The 27,052-nt window shown below is 48.4% G+C and overlaps 1 protein-coding gene across 2 annotated transcripts in view; it reads right to left on the bottom strand.

Moving 5' to 3' along the window:
* The window catches only part of Syx5 (syntaxin 5), a 33,415-nt gene that overhangs the window by 4,544 nt on the left and 1,819 nt on the right, over positions 1 to 27,052 (bottom strand). For both annotated transcript variants that reach the window (XM_077694746.1, XM_077694747.1), the window contains exons 2-8: positions 24,917 to 25,192; positions 21,963 to 22,042; positions 20,393 to 20,448; positions 18,037 to 18,149; positions 15,130 to 15,204; positions 11,624 to 11,680; positions 3,592 to 3,840 (exon numbers count right to left, since the gene is read on the bottom strand). In XM_077694746.1, coding sequence (XP_077550872.1) covers positions 3,592 to 3,840; positions 11,624 to 11,680; positions 15,130 to 15,204; positions 18,037 to 18,149; positions 20,393 to 20,448; positions 21,963 to 22,042; positions 24,917 to 25,123 — 837 coding nt within the window. In that variant the 5' untranslated portion in view covers positions 25,124 to 25,192. The remainder of the gene's footprint in view (positions 1 to 3,591; positions 3,841 to 11,623; positions 11,681 to 15,129; positions 15,205 to 18,036; positions 18,150 to 20,392; positions 20,449 to 21,962; positions 22,043 to 24,916; positions 25,193 to 27,052) is intronic.

Raw genomic sequence — 27,052 nt, forward strand, 5'->3', positions numbered from 1 at the left:
GAGTGCCGGAGTGTTTGGACATTTTACGACTATCCAAACAAGTGCAAACAAACGCTTTCCCGTCAGTGTTGAATGCAACACATGGGTGTAGCTTGTCAGAACACGGGTTCTCGCTGATCGAGTGCAGCGTTGGTTTGCTCTTCGCCTTCACGTTCATCGCCGCTGATAAAGCGATCCGATCCGGCGCGTTTTGTGCACGGGTTCTGTGTCGGTTGAAAATGTCTTTTTTCACATGCCGCCGGTAGTAGGAATTACAACCACCGCAAAATAACACCCGGCACCAGCGGGGCCACATCTGAGACCGCGCTTTTTGGATAAACAGTGCGCGGTGCACCAAAGGGAACGAGCGCACGATTCTCCCCACGCGGCTGCGAGTTCGCCGCCGATACCAACTGCAGCCCTGCAGCTACGTACACCGCGAAAGGGCAAGGCCAGGCCGCACACATGCGGCCAGGTCATTCGTTCGCTTTTCCAGCCTGTCTCCATGGTGTCTACAGAGATGAAAAAGCCGAAAGAGCTGGCCCGTAGCAGACGGCAGTCTGTGGGAGCGCAATAGCGGAAGTACGTCACCGCTGAGGAGCGGAGCATCATGGGAGGGGAGGCCAACAGCGAAGAAACAGTTGAAAGGAGGAGGAAATACGGCGCGACGATAATTCGCAGTTTTTGATTTACGATTTCTCAGCTAATACTCATCGCTTTAACAAAATTCTTGCAGGAGGAGATTGCTAATACGTTGCTTTATTTGGTTACATGTACATCCATGCATCGGCGGAAGGCATTTCAGGACCCCTTTAAGGGAGCGCACTGGTCTTGGAAACTTCATTTTTGCTTTCCAAACCAATCTTGATGGGATTTAATGGGCTAGTAGTTTTTTGTAGCCGATTTCAAATATCCAATAAGTTTTGATGTGAGCCATTTAGTTTCAGAGATCATTAAAAACCGTTCTCGAATGAATGTTTTTACGAACAACTAAAAAAAAGAAAACTAACCAACAAAACATTACCAGCAAAGCATAAATAGATACCACAATGTGTGGAGAATGAAATGTGGGAAGCAGGAGTTTATTTGTTTTGCAATCACATACAAGTTTACATCTATGTATTCTAACTTTCAGGTTTGAAGTACTCCTTCTAGCCAATTAAAAATAACGCTATTAAACAGCTGCTGAAGCGCAAAATGTAAGATCTGCCTCCCTTATTGGATGGTTTAGACACCCAGGTTTACGCTGCAGAAGAAATTATCTTCCTAGCTGCTCCAAATGCTGGGATGTACCTCTTGAGAATATCTTATCCACTCGTGGTAAAGCAGCAAAAAATTATGAAAAAAAAAATTTTTTTTTCATTGATATTGGGCTTGTCCAAGTTTTACAAGTACCTGGAACTGTACAAGTACCAACTTTTCGCAGGAAAAACTGTGCACAATAAGAAAAATGCCTTTTTGGGCAACGTTTTGGTCCCAAGAACCCACGTGTCCCCTTAAAGGGACCCTGCAACACTCTTTGAGCAGTGCAAGTAAACCTGCGCAATGCTTAGCTTACACTACCAGAAATACCTGAGCCACATGTTACAGGTGCACGTGAAGCGGTGAGCGTGCAAATCGCTGTGAAAGACGCCGAAAAACCAACCGTGCTCTCTTCAGTTCTCATTATGCACCCCTGGCATGGCCTAAACGATGTCAATGAGGCCATGGCTGTCCAATCGGCTGTCACTGGTCAACTCCGCAGCTAATTTCTCACATTTCCTGTGACAATCCGCTGCCATCAGCGCTGTGTGCGAACCTCTTCTATGCCTGAACCTGTAGGCACAGTTTTACTGTTTTGTTTTGTGTTTTGAGTGCGCAGTGATTAGCTCAATACTTCCCTTTCAACCAGACCACTCGACAACAATTGTTTATTGCTTCAAAAACGCCCTAGCAGCCCGAGCGCTTGCTTGCGAGCAGGCACCCATGCCTGCTTTTCTGTGACACCAGACCGGAATTAGACCCCTCCATGTTGCGGAGAAAATGAGAAAACTCCCCGGCATATGATATATCGAAGGCCGCCGAAGAGAACGCCGTGAGCCGCCCCCTTCTCCAGAAAAAAGTGCGTAGCTTTTGTCGCATTGTTGGCGGTCGAGTTGAGAGGGAACGATTATGCACGATTTCTCATAGCACGTAGTTTCAGTGATTGTGAATGAATTTTCACGATTCTTGCGGGAGGAGATTGCTAGGACAATAGAATTTACCCCAAAATACATTCCGAGTAGTGAATGGTAAGTGCTGCAGGGCCCCTTTAAGCCTTGCCTCAATATTTGAATACCAAAAAATTTTATTCACAAGCCTCGAGTTTCCAGTTTTTTGTGCAACAAATGAAGCTGCTTTGCACATCTGGGAGTCACGACATTTTTGTAAGGCCCGAAGAAGGCACTTTTCAACTCTCATTCGCCACAGAGTCCACTCAACAAACCACTATGAGGCAGCACTTTGGGAATTTGGAGCGAGCATGATACGCATTGAAGAATGGCTTGCGTTAGAGTTGCTGCGTTTCAATCGTAGGCAAGGCCTAGGCAATGCCTCAAAACTCCCAAGTGAGCACGAACGAAAAAAAAAACATGCAATAAACATACACCAAAAGTATGCAAAAAAAAGCCAGAACCTCTTGTTTTTCAAATTACCGGAGGCGCTGTCAAAAAAACAAGCAACGGCAAAGTTGGTACAATTGTTTTACCGGAAGCTGCAAAAACAAAAGGAAAGAAGAAACTGCTCCCCACATTTCATTCTCCACAACTTGTGGTATCTATTCATGCCCTGCTCATAATTTTTTGACGATTAGTTTTTTTCACATTATCAAGAACAATCAAGGAAGGTTTTTAATTATCTCGGAAACTAATTACCTCACATTAAAACACTCTGGGTAATCGAAACCAGCTAAAAAACTAAACAAGCCCATACAGGTTCATCAAGATTGGTTGGAAAGAAAGAAAAAAAAGTTTCAAGAACAGTGGGTCTTCAAACAGTCCATTAAACAGCTCATTAAACTTTGGTGGCACCAGTGGCAAGGAACCATTTTGAGTGCCCATTTCAAACACTGAAGTTTAATGAGCTGGAAAATTAGTCCAAAGCGATGCATAAAAAAACTGCTTCAATTATTCCATTCAACAGTGTTCATAGTATTGGAAAATATAAACATTAGTTTTATGACCAACACTGTTGATTTTTATGACCAACACTGTCTATTGTTTGACCAAAAATGGCTAATTATCTTGGGAACTAATTGACCAGCTGAAAAAATAATGGCATATCTGAAATCAGCGGGAAAAAAAGCAGCGAAACGGACAAGATTGAGAAGGTTTACTTGCAAATTAAAAGCTGTTTTTAGACCAGTGGGCCCCCTTAACATGTAAATATCTGGTTGCAGATTTCAAAATGACGATTAGAGCCGATGGCACGGGTTGATGGCTTTGGGTTGTGGCTCTGTCGTCGAAACACAACCAACCACGCCACCTGAACATGGCAGGGACCCGCACTCTTACGGCTCGGTCCTCGTAACAGCATGCACGACAGCTCGTGTTCCGCCCGAAAGTGCCGTGCATGTCCAGAGCAGAGCCCGCGCACCTGTTCGTCGAGCAGTAGCTGCTGCTGCTGCTGCTGCTGTTGCTGCCGGTGCCGCGGCCCCGCGTCCATGCTGATAGCCAGGTAGTCGCCCCCGCCCACGCCGCGGCCACTGCCGGACGAAGTGGCTGCGTAGTCGTCGGCCAGCAGCACCGATCCGCCCCCCAGAGAGGCCGAGGGGGGCAGGGCCATGCTCACGCCGGGACCCCCACCGCTGAACTGCTCCCGGCGGCTCTTCTGGTGCTTCAGGTTCTGCACAGCCACACATTCACCACGTGCAGGGCTCCCTCCACACCACATGGGGTCTCACGGTAGTACAGTCATCACCATTACAATTACGCCCACTGCACGCCAAAGGCCTCTCCCAGGGATCCCCAATTATCCCTGTCCAGTGCCAACTGCGACCAATTTATCCCTGCAAACTTCTTGATCTCAACCGCCCATCTAACTTTCTGCCGCCCCCTGCCATGCTCGCCTTCTCTGGGGATCCACTCTGTTACTCTTAATGACCAACGGTTATCTTGCCTTCGCATTACATGCCCTGCTCACGTCCATTTGTTCTTAATTTCTACTAATATGTCCTTAACACACGCAGTTCCCTGACCCACTCTGCTCTCTTCTTGTCCCTTTATGCTACAGCTACCATCTTCCGCTCCATTGCCCGCTGAGTCGTCCTCAATTTAAGTTGAACCCTCTTGGTGAGCCCCCAAGCTTCTGCCCCGTAGGTGAGTACAGTCATACTCCTTCTTCACTGCCATTCATTATCTGAGAATGCCTGCCAAATGCACTCCACCCCATTCTCATCCTTCTAATCATCTCTGCCTCATGGTTGGGGTCTGGGGTAATACAGTTGAACGTTGTTATAACAAACATTGACATAGCAAATTCCGGCTATAGCGAACTAAATACAAACTTTGGTTGGCCATGCTTCATTCCAATGACACTTGTTGTTTAATAGTGAAAGTGAAACTGTGAGAGCCGAGAGCATTATTGGAAATAACGAAGGAATATGTGACCAGTAGGCTGAGAAGGCACTTGTAAAAACTCCCTGCGTCCGAAACTGCGGAAGTAGAAAAGACCCCTTTGTTCGTGGACACCGTGGAAAACTTCATCCTGCTCAGTGCTGTGAACGGCCACGAGGCAAAGATCCCACCCTTGCTCCTAAAGATAGGAACGCAGGCCTGTTTTGTCAAGTGAACTTTGTTCTGTTGCAATTTCCCGTTTCGTGTTCTGGTTCACAGAGCTTCAAATGCCACAAGAAGAGTGATAAGGGTTACCTTGCTTACGGCAGGTTGGAGGATCAAAATAAGGCATTTCTGTATCAAGGATTTTTGCGGGAACCAGATTACCGATTGGTTTGAACCGTTTTTCAGCTCTACTGTTACACTGAACATCGGATATAACAAACTAAATTACTGTCCCGATACATTCTCGTTACAATGAGGTTCGACTGCAATACAGTGGAACCTCGTTGATACGTTTATAAAAAAATAATGCAAGGGAGAAACGTACTATTTGAGAAAACGTACTATCCCGGAAGAAACATACTACAGTCGAATCCCGCTACAACGAAATTGAAGGGACGTGCGAAAAATTTCGTTGAAGCGAAAATTCGTTGAGGCGAAATCTGCCGCAACACACCACGGAAAGGCCAGAAAAATAGCCCCGTATGCTTCCGCATCATTGGCAGCATAATATAATGTTTAGAAAAAGGAGTGACGCGCAATAACGTCATGTTTATTCGGATAACAAACATACCAACGGTTATCTGTTCTTTCACTGCACGCGAAGAACGCGTTGCGGAGTGGGGTGAAGAAATGCAGGCGCAAAACGTATTGCTGTACAACAAGGCGTGTCCACCGAGCTGATTACTTGCAGATAGCTGCAAGGCCGTCGGAAGCCCCCCTCTCACTTGTAGCAGGAGCAGTGCCGTTATCTTATCATCTGACACGGCGCGGCAGCTACTGACCTTGGCAGGTTAGACGCGCGCGCTTGCATTTAACACAACTGCGCGCTCATGACTAAGATAGGATGACTTGGCTTCAAGACCAAACACGCAAACATGGCTATTAAGAATGGTAGAAGGAAAACGGCAGGGACAGCTGCTCACAACGCATACATGACGGCGCCGCGCCAGCAGCGGAGCACATTTGTGCGATTTCAACTGGATACGGATTGGCTGTAGCCGCTGTAGCTCCGGCCATCGCCTCCTTTAACTAGATGCCCGGAACGTCGCCCGCTTTTCCATTGGAGTCGGCCTGCCGCGCGTTGCGGGGAGACGTCCAGAGATGGCGCTGACCACCGACAGTATTTTTTTTTTTTTTTTCGTCGCGCCGGCGGCAGCGCGGGGCCGGCGGTCCGGTGTCGACCTCGCGTCTCGCGGCACAGCAAACGCCGGGCTCCGGCAGACGCATGCACACTTTAGCGTGCACATTAGAGGCGCACGAAGCTTTCCGTCACAAAATGTATCTTCTGATAGTGCGCGCGTCGGGCCCGGCAGTAGTAGCGCAGGGGCTAAAATAGAATTCGAGGTGCGATAAATTCCTTTAAACTAATTATATCGTACGCGTTTGTGCGCAACCTACTGACCCGCTTAACGCTGTTATAGTGATTTCTCGCTGATTCCCTCCTTCAGATGGATACATTTCTATGCGAAGACACCGACACGATCGAATTTCATTCTATCACATGCACAAGCGTTATGTTAAGGCCTTTTCGGGTTTCACCTCATAAGATGCATGTATATATACCAACGAGAACATTGGACGACTCTATATATGTATACCTTTGATCATTTTTTATGTCTCTTATAAAACATTGGCATATTCTCTCAGCAAAATATAACCCTTTTTGAAGCTGTTTATAATTTTTAAGACGTTGCTTGACGGCATTTCTTAATGAGACGAGCTCATTATTGCTCCTGCGAACTGAATTCGTGTTCTTCGATTATGATGATCGTTTGTCAAAATTATTCTTCTAGCATCGGTGTAAATGGCTGTTTATAGTCCTATACCGGTAGTGATATACTTGTCTGCAGCTGATCGCCCAGTGTTCATCGTCAGCGATGACAGGCCTGCTCGACGAATCACGATTGTTGGCGTTAATTGCCAGCACTACGGGGATTCGTTTTCATACGATCGACTCAATTCTCATGGGGCCATGCATATAAATTGATGACATGGTTACTGATCGATAATTGATAGCTCCGGCTGTGGTCGGTAGCTTTGGGTGGACGCATCGCGAACCCGTGTGACCGTCCACTGGCGCTTGAAGACGTCTGCCGGACCACTTTACTAACCTGTATCTGAAACACACCCAGACTAGTAACGCTCTTTATTCCAAACGAGAAGCAAGCAAAACACAGTCTCCAAAATATATGTGAAAAAAGCTAGAAGTGTTGCACTAGGTAAATGTGAATGATACGTACATGTGAAAAACAATTGTTAACTGTTGAAATACTATGTTATAATTCAAAATAGATGTGATTGAACTGGTGAAATGCATTACAATTTTAACACTTTGCGAGACAGAGGCTTGCGCTGCAACAGCTTAAAGGAAGCGCTTCGGTCGGTTGCTCCTTGAGCGTAGTTGGTTAAAAGGGGCTTAATGAACTTCCTGGCGACGAGTTCGAGGAGGTTCCTGCGGTGAGCAGGGTCTTGGTTGCCACAGCTGAGGACCGGGAGGCTTTCGAGGACTTGGACGCTTCTCTCTACACAAACTTCAAGGGGCTTCGAGATGGACCTTCGATGCGAAAGCACATAGTCCACAAACCTCCGAAGTCCTATCAGAAGCTTGACGAGCTCTTGTGTGGGGTAGAAGAGTCCACCACGGTCTTGATGGTTGATCAGTCCAAGATGGGGAGTGCTGCTCCTCGCCCCCTGAAGCACTGCGATGCAGTCGGCGCAGGGTATGTGCTCGCTTGCAGCGCGCACAATGAAGCCTCCGATCATAGCAAGGCTGGCAACGTCGGGATTAGACACCAATGGTCTCTCTGAAAGGCAGTGTTCTTTCAAACCCTGCGCTGCTGTGTCCAGTAACTTGTCAGTGACGTCCGTGCTTGCGGGACGTCTCTGCTGAACTGCGAGCAGTTGGCTTGATGCGAATGACGTTGCGCTCTGGACGTTGCTGTCTGTGGAAGCCGCCACGATACCCGTCTTCAGCATCTTTTCGAGGCCGCAGATTGCACTCTTCACGTCCAGTGCGTCGTTGCACCCCGAACTTCGGCGCAGAAAACCAAACATGGACTCGATGGGGTCACTAGACATCTTTCGGGTAAGGACGAACCGAAACTTTTTCACACTGAGCAGATGGCGAACGCAATCCACGTTTGACTTCGTGGCAAATGTCAGGGCATGGTACGTTTCTTTGCTTAAGAAGTGGTCTGGTTCACTCGAGTTCTTCAGGTCCTCAATGTAAGCAGCAAACTCCACTTCTAGCCAAATGAGCCTGGCATCGTCTACGTCGGTGAAATGACGCGCGTCGTCGTTGTTGCAGTGAATGTATTGCTGACAGTTGCTCACGTCCATAATCGTGAACCACTTTTGCATCACTTCAAGGAACTTGATGCTGGGTCCCGCAGACGCGAACTCCATGTCGGCAGTGTGGCCTGCTTGTTCTTTCAAATACTTCAGGGCAGCTATAACCGGAGCTGAAAAAAGCTGCACCGCCAGTCTCACGCTCATTTTTTCAATGTTCGTCGGGTACAGGTGTTTTCGTGTAAGGAAGCGGATAGGTTTCACCGTCAAATTTTTCTGCATTTTGTACACTCTCTTCAGGTATTTTGAGGAGATTTCCTTTTCTCCGCCCATATCTTTGGCAAGGAATTGGGACCTCACGTTCTTAATGATATGGCTCTGGTCGAAGGAAAGGAAAATGCTCTTTGTGGGATCAGCAGGGTGTGGAGCACATGTTCTTGCTTCTCCTCCGGACAAAATTTGCATTGCCGTCACGTTGATTCTATGGTTGTCGGTGACCACGCGGATGACATCGAAACCGACATGCGATGTCTTCTGGATGACATGGCGGATCACTTCTGCAAGCTGCTCTCCAGTGCACCCTTTCGTGAAGAAATACCCGACGGGTATCTTGTACCTGGCATGCAGGCCGCAGAGAAGAAAGCACAAGACAGAATTTGCCAAGGTTTCGTCGTTAGATCCCGCGACAAGATGCTGCAGCTCGGGGCCCATGTCAACGTCACCGATGAATGCATCTCTTTGTTTGCTGTACTGCAGCTTCTGCCGAATCCTCATTTCGTCCACGATTAGGGAGCAGACTTTGGACTGAGCCGTGTCAAGGCCCTGCAGTTCCACTTCGAGGCGACAACGAACTAGGTGACTAAACCCAACTTCCCCAGATACCGTGCCGATGTACTTCTGAAGTGTCTTGTTGCAGGGTAGCCTTAAGAGGTTTTCCGTCCGCAAGTACTCATAGGCTTTAGCTGACAAATTTCGAATGACAATGCAGTGTCGAATTGTTGTCTCCGACCACTGCGGCTTCTTTTTTTTTGTAGTTTTTTACTTGGTCCAGTAGCAGCAGGGCCTTTGCATCTCCTCTCTCTGCGTCAGATGCCACTTCTAGAAATGTTCCAACACAGGATTCGTTTCGAAGCTTCTGCAGCTCCTGTTTGTATGCATCGACTGTTCTTGTCAGTCTTTCGTTTTTCCGCCGAAGTGCACGTTCCATCTCTCTCCATCGTTTTCGCTCTAGGTACAAGAACGACGAGCTAGGTTTCGCTAGCGTCTGAGTTGCGCGCGATCGCTTAGCGTAAACGGATTTTCGCCGCACGCGGTACTCCACTTTATCAGGAGCTTGGACTAGTCCGTCCTTTGGGTCGTTAGTAGACTTTTGACACACAGGCTCATTGCCCAACCACTCGGTCGCCGACGATTCGTGTCCTTCCACTCCGAGGGTCGGGTAGCCGCCTGTCGAAAGGACTGTCGCTGCAGAAACCACATCGGCTGCTTGGTTCCTTGCACTACTACTGAATGCGTACTCAACGCTCCTTGCAGCATTCGTCACTTCTCCATGATCATGAGCGCTGTCTGTGAGCTCGCGCACAAGATCGAAAGACCCATGCTCATTCGATCCAACGCTTGCAATGTCCCCGTCGTGTACCAAACCAGTAGCAGGCCTCTCCTCCGCACAAGTCAATGAAGCCTCTCGTTTGCGCTTCCGGATTCTGAGGTCTCTTCTGCTCCTAGCTTCTGTCTGCCCAGCGCACGACGTCAGTTCACTGAACACGCTTGGTACGGTGCCTGGCTTCAACAACCGCTTCTTGACGTTTTCTCGGAAGTCCGACTCGCGGAAGTGCAGGCTGCACACAACAGAGTAATTCGACGTGTCGTTGGGCACCCAGTCCTCTCTTGAAATTGACTTCAGCCACAGTTCGCGCAAACCGCTGTCTGCAGGTATTTCGTGGAAAGAAACGCCCGGCGCTTTCTTCGTCTGACTCGACGTGCATTGTGGCACGCAGCAAAAACGCATCTCTCACAAATTAGTTCATTGAAGCCACTTAGAGACAATCAGCGCACAATGCAAACGTTCGGGGCAGCTCACCCGTCAGCAGGCACCGAACTGAATGTTGTATTAGCAGAAGATATGGTTGCAATTAGTTCATCGGCAATGTTCGTGTTCTCAGTAAAGAATAAACACGCTACTTAAAGCCAAAAACTGTTTTATTGGAAGTTTTTCCACCTCCAAACACAATTATGTTATCAAAAATTGCACCAGCAAATTCCTAGCTTGAGCATTATCGTCTGCATGCGGTACGTGGACGTAATTAGATCATCGACAGTGCTTGACTTTCCCGCAAAGAATAAACGCGCTACTTAAATGTTTTATTTGAAGTTGTTTCAGCCCACAAAGTAATTATGTCCTGATGGGTTGCACCGGCAAATTTAATACGTGCCGAAGTGACAGCGTAAAGCCATCGCCTTGGTAAAGCCCCCGGATATCGTCTGCTCCCGGCGAAGCCCGCGGCAGCGGCGCGCCAAGAGCGGGAGCGCGCCGCTGCCGCGAGCTTCGCCGAGCCCGTGGCCGAGGCGGGTTGTTTCGAGCGGCTGCCGCGAGAGGCGCTGGCCACCGACAGTAGTGGAAAGAGAGATTGGGAGAGAGATGGGCAGGAGGTTTTCGGCTCACGTTCCAGGCATATAGTTAAAGGAGGCGATGCTCCGGCTTGGCGAACCGGGCCTGCGCCTCATGTAAAGACGGCCAGCCACATCGTTATCACCATCAAACAATGGCGTCCGCCTATGAGTTTTTTTTTTTTTTTTTTTTTTGTGGCGGTGTGGCCGCACCGCGCATGTTTTCGGTGAAACTAAGCGTCCTGAATGTATAAAAAGTTACAGATAGCTGGCGCTATGCTTATTTTATTGTAAAATAATTGTTCAAACCCAGCCCAAATAATCGAAAATTTCGTTGAAGCGAAAGCAAGCCTGACAAATGGTTCGTTGCGGCGAGGACTTTGTTGCATGGACTTCTATGGCTGGCTGACGGGGAATTGGAAATATTTCGTTGAAGCGGAAATTTCGTTGAAGCGGCGTTCGTTGTAGCGGGGTTCGACTGTACGGGGCATTTTGAGAACGCAGTAACTGGGAAACCATATGAACCGGTAACGTATCAACGGGGTTCTACTGTACAGACTATGGAGGGGAATAGGGAGCTGCCATACATCACGGGGTGCCACCGTAGCAGCGAGCAGCATTTCTCCCCTACTTGGCGACTGGCTGGGCTTCTCTTTGCTCTTGAAGCCAAAATCAACAGGAGGAGGACAACGTTCCTTCTTCCTTGTTCATTCCGCACAACGCCTCCAAATGATCCCTGATTTACAGATCTTCCAAACCTCCTCTTCTGCAGTAATAATACAACTTTAGTAGTAAAACAACCTCACCTTGCGAGGCTTTATTATTTGCCCCTTTGAGACTGGCCCTCAAGCCAATGTTGCAGTGAACATTTTTTTTTTCTTTCTACTTCTGGAATAGCAGGCACCAATGGTGGCATGAAGAGATGGCTCAAACGACCTGTTCCAGATACCCACCTCCGTGCGGACTTCGAGGACACTCTTGAAGTCGTTGGACATGGATGCCAGCTTGGACTGCACCAGAGGGAAGAGGACGGGAAGGCTGTTAGCATGAGAAGCTGCAGAAGCTGCAGTACAACCATGGTAAGCCCGGCCCTTATGACAGTGTGCTAATCAAACTTTGACACATCAATAGCTAACACATTCTACAGAAAGCGCTTGCTCTTTTCTCTCAAAGCAGTGCCACCTTGTACACAGTTCGAGCAATGGTCCTGGTTTTAGCAATTTCTGTGTGCTGTTTATCTACGTTGACATTGAACATAAGACATGGAACGCGTTGCGTTTGTGCAGGAAGCTATCCAGGAAACTATGTAGATGACTCCGTTCGAGCTCATAGAGGCGGGGTAATGTCACGAACCTGCTTTGCTTATGTTTGTGTTTTTTTTACCAGAGTCTGGACAAACCTGGCTGTCTTAATGTTCGAAGCAAACTGAGCGTTCCCTTCTCTTTCTTTCGTATGCTGCGCAGGCGATCTTATTCTGGTAGGGGGAGTGTTTCGCCCCGTCGTCACAAAATGAGAATGTTCCTCATTGATCACCAGTGTTCCCCATCTAATCCATCTAAAGGTAAAGTGCTCGATGGCACATGCCATGACCAGGGGTGGAACAGGGTCCATGGGTTTGGGAGCAGCCCTGGGAGCGGGCAAGAGTGCCTTTTCTAGCAGGCTTGGAGCAGCCAGAAATACCATTTGGAGCAGATGTAGCACCATTTTACAGCACTATGGTGCCTCCATAATCTCCCTACATCCCACTGTGCAAGTCACCTCACAAGTATACCTTTTATCTGTCCACTATCTCAGGTGTTCTAGCACGCACCAGAACCAACTCTGAAACAGGAACACAGTTCTTGTACTATAGCTAGAGGTTTATGAAATGCAGAGTTATCTACCTTCGGCCCCAGCGAGCATGCCGCGTTATTACCCTTAGAAGATCAAACGTTTCACGCGGAGTTGAAAGAGAAGATAAAATAACAGGCCCTGCTTCGTGTCCACTAAACGGCAGTGTTTGTGCCCACTCACGGCGGCATTTTGTAGCACAGGGTGTTTGCTTGCATTCTTTCTATCGAACAGCGGTTTCAGTGCGTGCAAAGCTGAACATGGCTTTGTCTCCGCCCATTACAGGGTTGCGATAGTTGACAAACTTACGCCGCAGACTTTGTAACGTGAGCGTGTCAGAAGGCGCAATTAATGTTGGACAATCCTCCACTAAAGATAACTGCAATGTTGAATGGAATTGAAATGAAGTTTATTGGTTCTTTCCCGAATACAGAAAAACTGAGGGAAGCCAAAGGCAACGAGCCTACCTCTGTTTCACATGGAGTTCATTTGAAGTTTCGAATTCGTTTCCATTTCAAGTTCGCGGGTGAAAATGAGTTATTACCTCAAAACATAAGCGCACCGAATTAACGAGCGAGGGAAAAGCGTCCAAGACCCTGTTAGTTCAATACATGCACCAACGAAAAGTTGCCGGCAGCAAAGCTAGGATCGCCAAAAATGGGCGATTAAATTGATGTTCACCCCTGAAAAACTACAACCTTTAATGCAGGTATTATTCTATCTGTTTGCAATGAAACACAAAAACATTTAACTTTTGGTCATCTTTCATTGATGGTAGGGCCGCGGCCGACATCGCGAAACGCAACCGTGCAAATGCAACACACAGGAATTCAAACAGGTGGCGCGTACTGCCTGTGGCCTTACGGCTAAGCCGAAGCCAAGTTCCATAGCCGCTCGTAGCCTTGATAAAACTGAAACCATAAACGCCTTGATGAACCCGAAAACGCGATGTCTCAGCCAAGTTTTTGGGTGCTGGGCTTCATGGCGGTCGCATGTAGCGGCTCAATTCATGCACTGCAGTGCAGGACGGTGCAGATAAACGAGTTTGGCACTCAATGATGCAAATGGTGCAGCTGTTCCACCCCTGCATGACATTCGATTCGCCGATGCCCACCTGTGCACGTCACCCTGCTGACTGCGTCCTCGACGTTGGTGTTTCCCTTAACCCTTTCAGGTTCACGGACGTACATGTACGTCCTCTGCAAACACCTTCAAAATGGTCAACAATGTGCATGTACGTCATCGCTTGTATGTTTAAAAAGCGCGCCTTTTTCGCCAACTTCTCTTGCTTGGCATGTGCTGCCACAGTGCTAAAATACGTCAAATTATTTTCTTGCGCGATAGCTCTTTTTATTTTTTTATGATTTACTTCAGCGGCGCGCCGGCTATCGCTTGCGCATCCGGTAACGAGAGGGCGCGCTGGGTATCGCCCACTTAAGGCCCCTTACGCCCACTGGGCACCTCTCGATTCTGGCACCTGCCACAGACCAAGGGCGCCTGTGAAACTGATAAAGCTTCCTTTTTTGTATTTTTTAGGAGCGGTGCGCCGTCTATCGCTCGCACATCCGTGGGCACAGTGGCTGGTTTTGGTATCGTCCTCCGGGCGCTTCCCACTTTTTGCACCCGCGAAACTGTTGTCTATCTGATTTCGATTCACCCAAAAGGTGCCGGCTTGTTACTCTCTCATTCTTATTCAGAATTTTTCTTGCGTTACTCATGAATAAACCACATGTATGTAACAATACAAACAATTTTTTTGTTACTTTATGGTCACCCTAACAAAATTATGACAATTTTTCCTCGAAATAGATTGATCGAAAGAATTTAAATCAGCAATAAAAAAAATCGACCCTGGGTGGTCGCTTTGACGAAAAAATTCGACCCTCAAAGGGTTAATCAGTTTTTCTGGAGCAGAATTTCACTCCAATAAGCTTTATTTATCCAAGAACCCTGCGTTGTCCTTGGCTGCGCAACAATACAATCACTGCAACTTGAGTCCGGGCTACCTAAGTTTGGCGTCGTCAGCTGTGGCGTCAAAAACGCCGCATCAGGATTCGAGACCAGGCAAGGAACGGGAGCGAACTGAAAATCCTTTCTACTCAGAACAGAACAATCATCAGAGCATCACGCACACGTCACCGTAACAACAACATTGTTGGTTACGATGTCGTTGCGTAGTACCAGCTGAACTCAGACATTGTGCCAGATCGGCGGCACCACGTCGTCTTTGCCTAGCAAGAAAAAATATGTACACCTTTTTTTTTTAGGCCAATCCTAAGCCTTCTCGACCACAAAGAGTTCAAAGAATAAGAAAAATATTTTACGACAGTGAGAAAGAGAGGCGTTTTTGTTGAGCCTTCCGGCATAAACATTGCAGCCTTGCCTGAGATGTCAGCTTGTACAAGGAATTCTTTGTGACCTCCGCACTTTTGGCCTGGCCTAGAAAATTTTGACAAAGGCTGTACATGATGTTCCGATGCATGCTGCGCTTCAAGTAAAAACGGTCTGGAGCCCGCTCCCGCTCCTTGCCTGATCTCTGTTCATCATACGGCGTCTCGGACGTGACGACGCAACAGAAAGGGCCACTTTTTTGGCCTGGAACGCTGTACCAGCTGCACAGACCACCCACCTGGAGGGAGACGACCACGGAGTTGGAATGCGACTGCATGTGCTTTCCCGCACGCTGGTTCTTGGCTCGGGCCACCTGCACAAGCACAGACGAGGAGGAACTCCTCCTCCACACACGGCAGCAAAGACAACCCACCACACAGGATACACACGCACCCTCACATACCGGAGACCAACTGATACCACGACTGCACCCTGTGTTAAGGGAGGAAGGATGGGCTAGGTGGTTATCTGGAACTGAGGACGTTACCACATTTTCGCCTGTATAACCTGCCCCTGCATATAATCAGAAAAAAAAATTCACAGCATATCCACAGGGTGAATGATGATGAGTGGGCGAAGCTCCTGAGGGGAAATCATCCGTAAAACAGTGACTCTTCAGTGAAAGTTCGCCCACTACATCTGTGTCCGAACGTAACGTCTAGAAAGTCTCGCTTAAACCGCGCGTCGGCACCTTGGGGCTGAGCTCGCCTGATGCATTTTGCAGACGCCTCACGAGCTCTCACTGCATCGGGGTCTGCCTGCCGATACGCGCGCTTTCTCGCCGCTTCCCGTTCTCTGACGTTTTGGAGATCCTCTTCGCGCCGCAGCCGTGCCGCTTCGCGTACGGCAGGGTCCTCGCGCCGTTGCCGTGACGCTTGGGCCTCTCGTTCTCGAATGCTGGGATCTTGGCGGCGTCGTCGCGCAGCCAGACGACACGCTTCGGCCTCCCGCTCTCGTACGGCAAGATCTTGGCGGCGGCGTCGCGCAGCTTCACGGAGCGCTTCTGCCTCGCGGGCTCGCACATCTGCAGCCTTATCTATCGGGCGACTCCGAGCGCGCGCCAACAGCGAATGGATTTTATTACAACGCTCCCCGCCATCTAGTAAACAATCCAAGAACTAAACTAGAGGTAGCCACGCCATCTAGTAAACAATCCAAGCGCATCTTTTCATCATATACAAGTACCGCCATCTAGTAAACAATCCAAGAACTAAACTAGAGGTAGCCACGCCATCTAGTAAACAATCCAAGAACTAAACTAGAGGTGGCTACATACATACGTCGAGGATGGACAGACCCACGCCTTAAGGAGCTTCGCCCCTAAAACAAAATCCTCGCGTATTGCACGCCCCCCCAACTCAAGCAACACATCACATACTATGTAGAAAGAAAAAAAAGCGTATATTTGGCAAGTAGAATACGCTGACTGCAAGGCTAAAGTCAAAATTGCCTAATAAAACTCAGCTGCTCAGTTTTTTCTTCCTTGAGAGTTTTGTGAAATTGTTGCCAAGAGAGGCTTAGCGTTACTGTGTAGGAGCTTCAGGGCACAACTCGCACTGCTATGAAGCTGCACTAAAGGAAAAAAACAAGCGTATTATCCGTACGCCTACTTTGCCACCGAAATTTTCACACTTTTGGTGCAGGTTATACGTGAGAAAATACGGTATACGAGCACCGAAAAGAAAGGTGCGAGGTGAACATTAGTGTTAGTTTCATGTATTTCTTTCACTCTAACGTCCTCAGTACTGTACACTGCTTCTACAGTCTTCACACGGGAACAAAATACTCAGTTGCCCCCCCAACTATTACAGCCAAATTCCCCTGCTACCTGCGGCCACACAAGGCCCAAAACCCCCCACTCAGGAAAAATTCGCTTTACTGCCAGGCCCCAGAGCGGCTTCGCAAAAAAGCCACACACATGCAACTTTCGCGAGCTCAGTGAGCTGAAGCTGCCTGCACCAACACCACCCTCTGATATTCCCACTGCACTGGCGCCATATTTGCTCAAAACACAGGAAACAGAGAGAACAGCCAACACCCCTCCGATAGCAGCCCCACGGCCTTCGCATGTACTCCTTCCTGATCGAAGAAACCACGCCCCCTCTGCCAGGTATGCTAGGGTAATGACAGATTGAAACAGGGCAGCAGAGCCTTTGCCAGGGACGTCCCCTCTGCGAAGGACGGATCTGTTACTGGGACCTGGTGGCCAGGTGCAATGCTCCAAGACAGCTCTAAACATTCGGTGTTTACTCAGTGCCTCAATTATTCCCTTGGAAACCACAAGCTCAACTGGTGCACAGGTTTGGACGGTGACAGCACCACCTGCAAAACGCTTGCATCCCAATAAACAGCAATGTGCTTGTTGCAGCGGCCACTAAACAGCCCACCGTTGCCCACAGAGTAGCGTTTTCCCCGCTCAAAATCTGAGCAAGGCCGCTGAGCCAAGACAGCAGCTTCAGCTGGTGCTTTCAGGGCTGCCTGCGTTTCCAGTGCTGGCACTAGCAAGTGCGCAAAGAGGCCTTTAGTGGCACCACTGGCAAGGAACCATTCTGAGTGCCCATTTCAAACACTAAAGTTTAATGAGCTGTAGAATTAGTTCCACTGCTTCGATTATTGAATTCATTGGGGGTTGATTGATTAATTGTATAGGGTCTAACGCACTGACGCAACGCAGGCGATGAGGCACGCCATAGTGGAGGGCTCTGGATTAATTTTGACCACCCGGGAATCTTTAGCGTGCGCCGAAACCTCGTACACACGAATTCACTAGGGGTCACAGTACTGGAAGATATCAAGATGGCCAACACTGCGTTTTATGACCAACACTTGTCTATTGTTTGCCCAAAAATGGCTAATCACCTCTAATTATCTTGGGAACTAATGGACCAACTGAAAAAAATAATGGCATATTTGAAATCAGCGGGGGGAAAGCAGCAAGACTGCCAAGTTTCACAAAGTTCACTTGAAAATTAAAAGTAGTTGTTTTACTTCCTCCAAATCCCCTTCATAAACTTGAATGAGCGTTACAACCAAGGGCACGTTAGAATCATGCAAATACGGTACGTTACGCTCTCTCTCCCTATTTCCAACCCCAGCCCACTCTCTCCCCTCTGTTTGCAGTGAAGAAGAGACCGTGCAAGGCTACCTCCTGGAGCTCCGCGATGGCCCTGTTGAGGCTGCCGATGTCCTGCTTGATGATGTAGGTCAGCTCCTGGATCTCCTCGGGACGGTCGTCAAAGATGGTCTTGCGTCTCGCCACTGCACCACCAGAGAGACAGTATTCGCCACCAGCAGTGTTGGCCAGAAAAGTGCCACACTCACTGCTTTTATGTTCACATATTCGTAACTTCCGCTCTTTACCTTACCACTCTTGCTGCTATAAAGAGAGTACGCGCTACATTCAAGAGCAAAAAGTTCGCTCTGCAGGCTTGTAATCCCGGTTTAATTTACGGTGGATTTTGCCAGCCTCAGCCAATCGCAACGAGTTGCCCATAATACGCCACACGAGTGCAGTGCAGGAAAGTTCCTCGTGAGCTGCATGATTGTTCTCTGTTTTCGTCATTACATGGCTTATTTGAGTGAAGTTCGCGTTGAAAGCGGTGTCAGTGTTATTCTGACGAGCCCATATTTCGAATGAACCAAACTTGCATTTTGTCTTCCTGCCTTCTTAACTCTTTCATTACTGTGGGAAATGATTGACTGACTTTTGGGGGTCTAAATAAACGTTTCTTTTATGCTGGACATATTGATAAGGTACATATTGCAGTGACATAAAATGCAGATGATCCGACGCCCTTTTCAACAACACCAGTTTTAATCATTTTTTCATAAATATTGGTTGCAAAAAAATTACCTAATTCAAAATTTTTGTCAATATTTTGAACATTAATTAAAATCAAAAGTTGTGTATAGCAAACCAGTATTAGCAGACAACATTTACCATATACATTTTGTAGCTAAACATTTCAAAAGCCTGTCCTAGACAAAAAAATTCAGTTGTGCGGAACACTTTGTCAGATATTTAAAAAAATGTTAGCACGCATGGTGCCCACGCCTTGTGGTGAAGCCCAACCTCCATTCCACAATTTGCAATTTTGGACGGCTCTCTTAATAAAGAAATCTCAATGTTTGACATTATTAGAGGCTCCAATTAGTCCCCACATGATGTAAAAGCACCTTGTCAATCCCTACAGCCAGCGCAAGATTCAGGGCAAGCAAGTGATGCGAAGAAATCCACTTGGAGTTGAAAACCAAACCCTGTGTCAGATGCTTGTTGCACCCTAACCATCACTTATCTGTCGGAACTTTCGCAGGTGGTTTGTTATCTTCTGACACGCTATGGTAGCCCCGCTTGCAGGAATAAGCTGCGATGCACTGGAATCGTGCCCAGCAATCCATTGTGCAGCTGCGCTGCTATAAAGAGAGCTCAGCTCTACGAGCCTCCCACATCGCAGCGCCGATTAACATTTTTTATAAGAAACAATACCAAGCCCATTGGAGATGCAAAAACGAAACTGAAACTGCTGGAAATTGGCTGAAAATGTCAGTTAGACTTTTAGACAAGCGGGGGACTTTCAGAAATGAGCTCTGGCAGAATAAAGCTAGCCTTTCCGCAAACGAAAGCTCACTAGTAAATAACTGGTGCCATTTTCAGGTAATCATCACCTTCTAACACTGTCCGAATACACAGCTGACAACGGAATTAGGTATTAGACTTGCTGGCAGCCTTTTGATTAAGAAAATTTGATGGAAATACAGCAGAACCACGAGCGGAATGCTTTTTTTCGTCAAGTGAAGAAGCCACGCCCCCTTTTGCAAAAATACGCACCTTAGCTCGCAAAAAATGTCATCAAAAATCAGTGTCGCCAGAGCGGGAAAATTTAAACTGTTGCTAAAAGTGCAGTGCCTAGACTAACTACTGGGGCACAAGAAACGGCTACAACATGTCAAAATCAGCAATATAAAGCACGATCACTGGTGATCGATTTATATACGCATGGTAGCGAGAGTTAAACGTGCCTTGTTGTCTTCTTGTCCATACCTTTCGACACAGCAAACTCATCCCATGTGCCACACACAAAACCTGGTGCAACGCCACGGATGGATTTCGAAACTTCTAAAAATGATTTTCAGGAACGTTCTAAAGACACTTTCACCCAAATACACTCCCCGCTACTAGAGGCAAGGCCAAAGAAAGAGGCCCGCACTGTGTATGTGAAACTCCAATACCAATCCGCTAGAGCCGCTAAGCCCGTGTTCACATGAGCTTTCATAACGTTCATCTTAAGCGCAGAAAAAAACAGGGACACAGTAGACGAGGACAAGCGCTTGTCCTCGTCTACTGTGTCCCTGTTTTTTTCTGCGCTTAAGATGAACGTTATGGAATACCAACTGCCCTGAACAGAAGCCCTTCCCATGAGCTGGCTACGTTTTGTAGAACATTACTGGCGACCTCACTGTTCGTAAACTAAATTAGAGCAAGGAACACGCTTTCCACTTACGCAGGGTGAGCTTCTCCAGCTTGGCGAAGGTGTTGGTGATGTCCTTGCCGATCTGTCTGGAACAACAGAGGGGGAGACGGCAGCTTTAGCCTCCTCCGGTGCAGTCTACTAGATTAGCATGCACCGCAGGCTCTCAATCAGGGAGGACATTGACAGCCCATTTCACGCTAATCATCAAAGAGCAGCAAGTATAACAGCAATGCCTTCAGCATCTCGATAACACAATTTGTTCCCTGAGCCTTTCATCATCTGTTTGCGCTTGACAAGCCTATTTTACCTCCACAGCAATGATGATACGAATGATTGTTCGATTTTAAAGCTGCACAGGCAACTACCGTATTTTCGTGTCTATAACCCGCACTAAAAATGCAGAAATTTTGGGGGTGAAGTAGAGGTGCGGATTGTATGCGAGGTATTTCCCATGGTGCAGCTTCACCGCAATGCGTATTGAGCCGTGATGCCCCTACAGCAGTAACTGCGACTAAGCCACTGTTATCCCATTGACGGAGCTTATTTTGCACAGCTCAACAATATACCAAACTGAATAAAATGTATGCAGCAGGTCATCTAGCTACATATAGTAGCTAGGTACCAAAGTTCTTTTGCATAAACAAATGTGTAATCTTGCTTGAGTAGTAGCTTTGGTCTATCCTTTCGTGTATAAAATATGTGGGCAATACACGGGGATGTGTTTTTTTATTTGGTGACGGAAAGTGGGGTGCGGGTTATACGCACGAAAACACGGTAAGTGCAAAGAGTGCCAGTACACTAATCACTAACAAAATGGTGTGAAGTGCAAATAAAGCCTCCACACGTTCCCCATCAGCCTGCGTGGATCATAATCACAAGCTAGGAGTGACATCACACTAAGCAAACACTTCTTTCGGTCATATTGGCCCCACATATCCACTGAATGGCGTCACATTGTTGCACTGATGGGAATTGCCCCACATGACGGACTACTACTTTGAATAACGCATCACTCCCATCTTAGCAACCACTTCCCTCTGCAATACAAACTGGTCGTGAGGGTACGAGTAATCAGAACAAACGAAACAAACCACTTGGAATCCCAAATCGAGATACCCTCCCCAACATGGCACCCTGTCAAGCAAGGAAAGCTTCCGCTCTATTTCAGATTCCACCAACCAGCTACTGAAAGCTAGGTCCTTCACTGGTATAGAGTGAACGCTGGTACAGAATGCGGGTTTACCCCGTCCTTTGTCGGTTCCCTGGCAGTGAGAAGAACACAACCACGAGCCGCTTGCAGTGGGGCTCTTCCGTTATTACCCTCGGACTCCTCACCATGCATTTCTCGAGAAGCTATCCGGCACTCCTTTTCCGCATATATTTCTACGGTGTGGGGAACCCTCGGGCTAGCCACGGACCACAACCGAAGAGCCCCAGAGGCAGTTATCACTGCTGCAAGGCCACCGGCACACACAAAACCTGCTCTCCCACCGCCGCAAGGTAGACCTCGCTAGGTCTGTGACGGGCCGCTCCCTGCCTCGGAGGAAATGGGCGGGAAATTCAAAAGGAGAAAGAGAGCGTGACTGACTGACTGACTCACCTGGCGGCGTGCATGAACTGACCCCACTCCAGGGCCCGCTGCTCTCCAGCAGACCGTCGGAAGCGCTGTTGCTGCAGGGCCTGCAAGGAGGAGAAAAAGGATGCGCTGAAGAGGAGCATCTCCCCATTCTCTTCTTCCGCTGCCGCCTCAGACAATGGTGATGCACGGCTCACACTGGAAAGAACGGCACCACAGCATGGAAAACATGCTGGATGATGTGCTGCTAGAAACCAAGAACTTGATTCCCGAACAGTCCCGGCGATAAATATGAACTGAGTTCCCAGTTGCTGGTAGCGCGTCGCCCTGTGTGTCTTCTGTTCCGAGCGGCCGTCCTTTTCGTCGCCTCTTTCAACAGTTGCAACCAAGTCGGCCAACTTTCCATCGTGCTGAAATCAAGGCACGAAACAGTACAAGGGGGAGCAAGAGAAACCTTCGTGCCCTTCCACTCTGCGAAGCTGGACAAAACAAAACATGTTTGTCTGTAATTCGCGACTGAGCTTAGTTCCTAGCCAGTTAGCCGAATGAACCGTCAAAGGACTTGAGCATTATTCTAGCAGATAAACAAGGAGCTGTCTGTTCCCCTCTCGCATTGTAGGCGTGTTAATGTCTGTGCAACACGCCAACCGAAACTGCTTGACCACCAAGGACAGCCAACAGGTTACATTGAGCCATTAGACTACCACCAGCACAACGGGTAGCCACACAAACCCAAGCTGTGTGTGTGCATGCCCCTGTCCTTCCACCCCCAACCTGTACAGACTTAGGCGTGAAATACGTGGGCAAAAATGTCGCCCGTGAACTATTCCAAGGTAAAGGGTTACGAGCTCACGCCGGCATTCCAAGTGGGCTAGTTGCTCTTCAACCAGGAGAGATTCACAGCTACTCGATGAACTGGAATTTGAGGTGGTAACGGCGGTGCTGCATGTTCAGCAGCAGTGGGTGTCCATTGATTTTACACCCATTCGCGCTTCTGTTGATTCTCCGCAGTCATCTGATAACAGCGCCACCGCCGTTGTCAGCCAATTGCGCAACTTGTGAACGAGGAATTGGTGGTGGCGAGGGGAATAATAGTTGTGGAAGAGGGGTCGGCAGTGGCAAGGAACAGCAGTGAGTAAAGGGGCTTCACCAGAATAAAAATTGGGGGGTGCTAGACATATACCGCTTTGCAATACAAGTTTAACGCTGTGACAGTAAATGCCAAGCCCTGAAAAATCCGAAGGGAGTCCATTCACCTTGAACCTCGCAGCTTGGCAGCTCGACAGTTTCGCGAAGCTGCACACTTAAAACAGGCAGCAGTGGGAAACGGTTTACACTGCTTCCAAGTTTCACAAAGGTCAAAATTCCCCTACTCTACTTAAACAGGGAGAAAAATGTGCGACTGGGGAAGCAGTAACTTAGCACCTACTTCTGACCGTACAGTGCAATGTCAAAATCAAATTCCTCTATTTACACACTTGTTTTTGTTTTGTATTGCTCTCTTCATTTTTGTGAAGTGCAACAGCTTCGGTTCTAAAACAATTTTCGAAAAGGCCTCGGAGCAGCCAGGAAGCATTTGGGGCGTGCGTGAGGTCGCACTAAGAAGCCACTTGCAGGTGACCCAATTGGAGGAGGTCACCAGGTCTTTTGTGTACAGTCGGCAGAACGCTTGTCTACAATGCTCGAGCAGCGTGCTCCGGACACCTAGTGATAGCGCCTGGCTGGAGATCGGTAGAATGTGAGCAAGTGTGGCCCGCATTAGCGCGAAGGCTGTGTTCCTCCTCGCTGCGCCCGTTGCCTCGGCTTCCGCGCGTTTTTTGACCGTGATAAGCGCTGCATGCCTGCACTGCCGGGCCAGGAAACAGAATTCCAGTTGTTCGTCTACATAGCTTGGCACACAGCGTCATCATGCTGCTAACGAGTACCGCCTGCCCCACTTTCCGGTTCCTGGGCTCGCCTTTGCACGCCACTGCTGACGAAGCGATCATGGACTGACATCTAGTCACTCTAGAACACCGGCAGCAATTCGTTCGTTTTCTCACATGCAGAAAAAAACGCCCGTCCAAATGGTGCCGCGAAAATTAAGTGTAGTTAAACGCAGCCAACGCTGTACAAATAAATAGCTAATCTCCACTTCCGTTTCGTGGCCCGGCAGTGCAGCTCGCGGCGAAAGAAGGTGTGGAAGCCGAGGCGACAAACACAGCGACAAGGGAAACAGCCATCGTGCTAATGCGGGTCACGCATGCTCCCATTCTGCTGGTCTCAAACGAGGCATTATCAGTAGATGTCTTCCGCACAGTCTGGAGCACGCTGCTAGTGCGTTATAGACGAGTGTTTTGCCGACTGTACATGCTGCCTTGCTGAGTTCCACTTGAGACTCTGCCCATTCCACAGTGTTAAACTCATCTTAGCATATGTGCCCCCCCTCCCATAATGCACAAGAGGCTATGGCAAATGACACAAACATCAGTGCAACGCTACGCGTTATCATTCTGTACAGTCATCCACCGTCTAAGCTGGAGCAACCCTTTAAACACGTATCGTCTCCTCTGCCCTTGGCCTGAGGTAACTTATTCCCAATCAGTGTATTTCTCCAGAGTTAAAGGCAGCACTTCAGTCCTCCCCACTCGTTTAAACAATTTTTTTCTGCCCAATTTCGGAGACATTCTACGCTACAGCTAAATCTGATGTTCCAGCCAAGCCTGTGGACAGCCGTACTAGCAAGCTGAACCCCATTCAGCTAGGGTTTGTTTTGATTTGCCCATAATTGGCTTTGTCCAAAACACACTGAACAAATTTGAAAGTGCAACTGGTTCCACTTGGTGTTTTGGACAGGCCGATTCGACTTCCAGTGGTTTTTTTTTCAGCTGGGTTTGCTGATTTGCTGTAACCCAGCCCTTGTTCTTGTCCTCATGACTGCACAAGCAGGCTGGGCCCAGTGCAGAGCCACCTTGTCTCTGCTGAGCGGAGCCACTCACGATGGTGCCTTGCATCAGCTTGGCGGCCGACTTGAACTCGGCCGTGCGGTCTCGGCTCGTCATGGCTGGTCCTGCTGGGCTGCCGGTCAGGCAGCTGGTGGCCAAGAAGCCGCTGGTACGGGCCGCTGGGACCGACTCGGTGACCGGGGCGCGGAGGAGGCCCTCGCGTTCACACTCGGAGGTTGTGCGTCGGCGACGTGTGGTCATTGGGCCCGCCTCCTCCTCCTCTGGGCATGCTCACGCCACCGGCAACATCTGGAAGCGACGCCCGTGCTCCTGCATCGCCCACAAGCGGGAAGAGAAAGAACATGGCTCGGCTGCACCCACCTCCTCGTGGATGCAAAGACCCGGCTCTCGTGAATGCATAGATCGTGAATGGAAGGACACGGCTTGTGAATGCAAAGCTCATAGATGCAAAGACACAGCTCATGAATACAAAGACACGGCTCTCGTGAATGCAAAGACAGATCGTGAATGCAAGGACACGGCTCGTAAATGCAGACAGGTTGTGAATGTAAGGACATGGCTCTCGTGAATGCAAAGCCAGATCGTGAATGCAAGGACACGGCTCTCGTGAATGCAAAGCTCATAGATGCACAGACACGGCTCATGAATGCAAAGCTCATAACTGCAAAGACACGGCTCTCATGAGTGCAAAGACAGCTCGTGAATGCAGAGCTCATAAATGCAAAGACACGGCTCGTGGATGCAAGGACATGGCAGCTTCCTCCACACTACCCACACAAAGGGAGCAGTTGAGGTGCACTAGCATGAACAACGCAGGCTTCAGTAGAACGCACTGTTGGCCAAGTTGGGGCATACTTCTTCCAAAAATTAGAGCGCGACAAATACGGTGATACAGAAGCATGAAGAGGGAACCACACGGAACGGGGCTCCGATAGGGTAGCGAATTGTCCTGTTTTCGTTTTCGGTGACCATCATGAGAACAGGGCTCATCGTAGAGGCAAGAATGATGATGATGATGGTTGGCGTTTAATGGCGCAAGGCTAACGAGGGCAAAGAGTGCCAGAGGAGAGGTTATTTAATGAAGAGAAGTGATTACCACACAAGGGTAGGTATAAAAACGTGTAAGCCGAACATAGTAAAATCAATTAAAGATAATGGTGATGGCTGGTGTATAGGGCCAGATTTGATTATGCATGATAGGAAATGAGGTTTAAAAACTTAACGTCTGACAAATACTTAAACACGCGTTCCACAGAAACCATGGCATCGTCACCCAGAAACAACGATGGGTGTAGGGGAATATGTTGTCTGTAGAGTTCTCTGAAGTGTTTGTGTCGTGTTGTGTCAAGTTCCTTGCATTGTACAAGTATGTGGACCATGGATAGACCCTCCCAACACTTGCTACACAGGGGTCCTGGAGATCCCGTGAGCAGGTGTGAGTGCGTTAAATGTGTATGGCCTATCCGGTATTGCCTATCCGGTAGAGGCAAGAAACTTCAGTAAAACACACAGTTGGGCAAGTTGAATTGCACTGGGTAAATAAGACAAATGGGACGACAAACATATTCACCGTTTTGTCCCAGTCCGTTTTATTTTGTGTTAGTATGCCCAGTGCAATTCAATATGAGGCAACCAGCCCCATTCTACGTCCTTTTGAAGTTGGTGCATACGTGTTCTAAAATCAGAGCATGATAATCGAAACTTGCGTCTTTGGGTTTGTCACGCTCTTAATTTTTACATGGAAGTGCAAGGAAAACCGAGTGGGCCTTGTGTACAGCTGAGGCTGAAAGTTGGGGCCAGTTGGCACTAAGTACACTTGCCCAGCAAAAACAAAACAAAAAACACGGAAAGATGCACACAGGACCCTCACCTACAAGTGTCATGTTTATCTGCCCTTGCTCTGTTGCCAATGGTGAAATGTACTTGAGAGCTTGCGTAAACGCTCTGCTCTGGTGCTGTTACTTCCCTTGCCTTCGTCAATTTACTTTACAGCCACTTTACGGCATACTTCATCGATGCCGGCCTCATCAGTGAACCACTGCAAGGTAATTTGGGAGTCTCTCCCACTCAGAACCTGCCCACGAAGTGAATTGTAAGAAGCTGTTCTTTCCCTGCACTTACAGAACTATGTACCCATTGTGGCCTTTCCACTGAGGCCACTTGAGAGGT

Source organism: Haemaphysalis longicornis, unplaced genomic scaffold, assembly GCF_048455015.1.
Source record: "Haemaphysalis longicornis isolate Haplotype H1 unplaced genomic scaffold, Haemaphysalis longicornis Haplotype H1 scaffold_13, whole genome shotgun sequence".
Taxonomy (NCBI): domain Eukaryota; kingdom Metazoa; phylum Arthropoda; class Arachnida; order Ixodida; family Ixodidae; genus Haemaphysalis; species Haemaphysalis longicornis.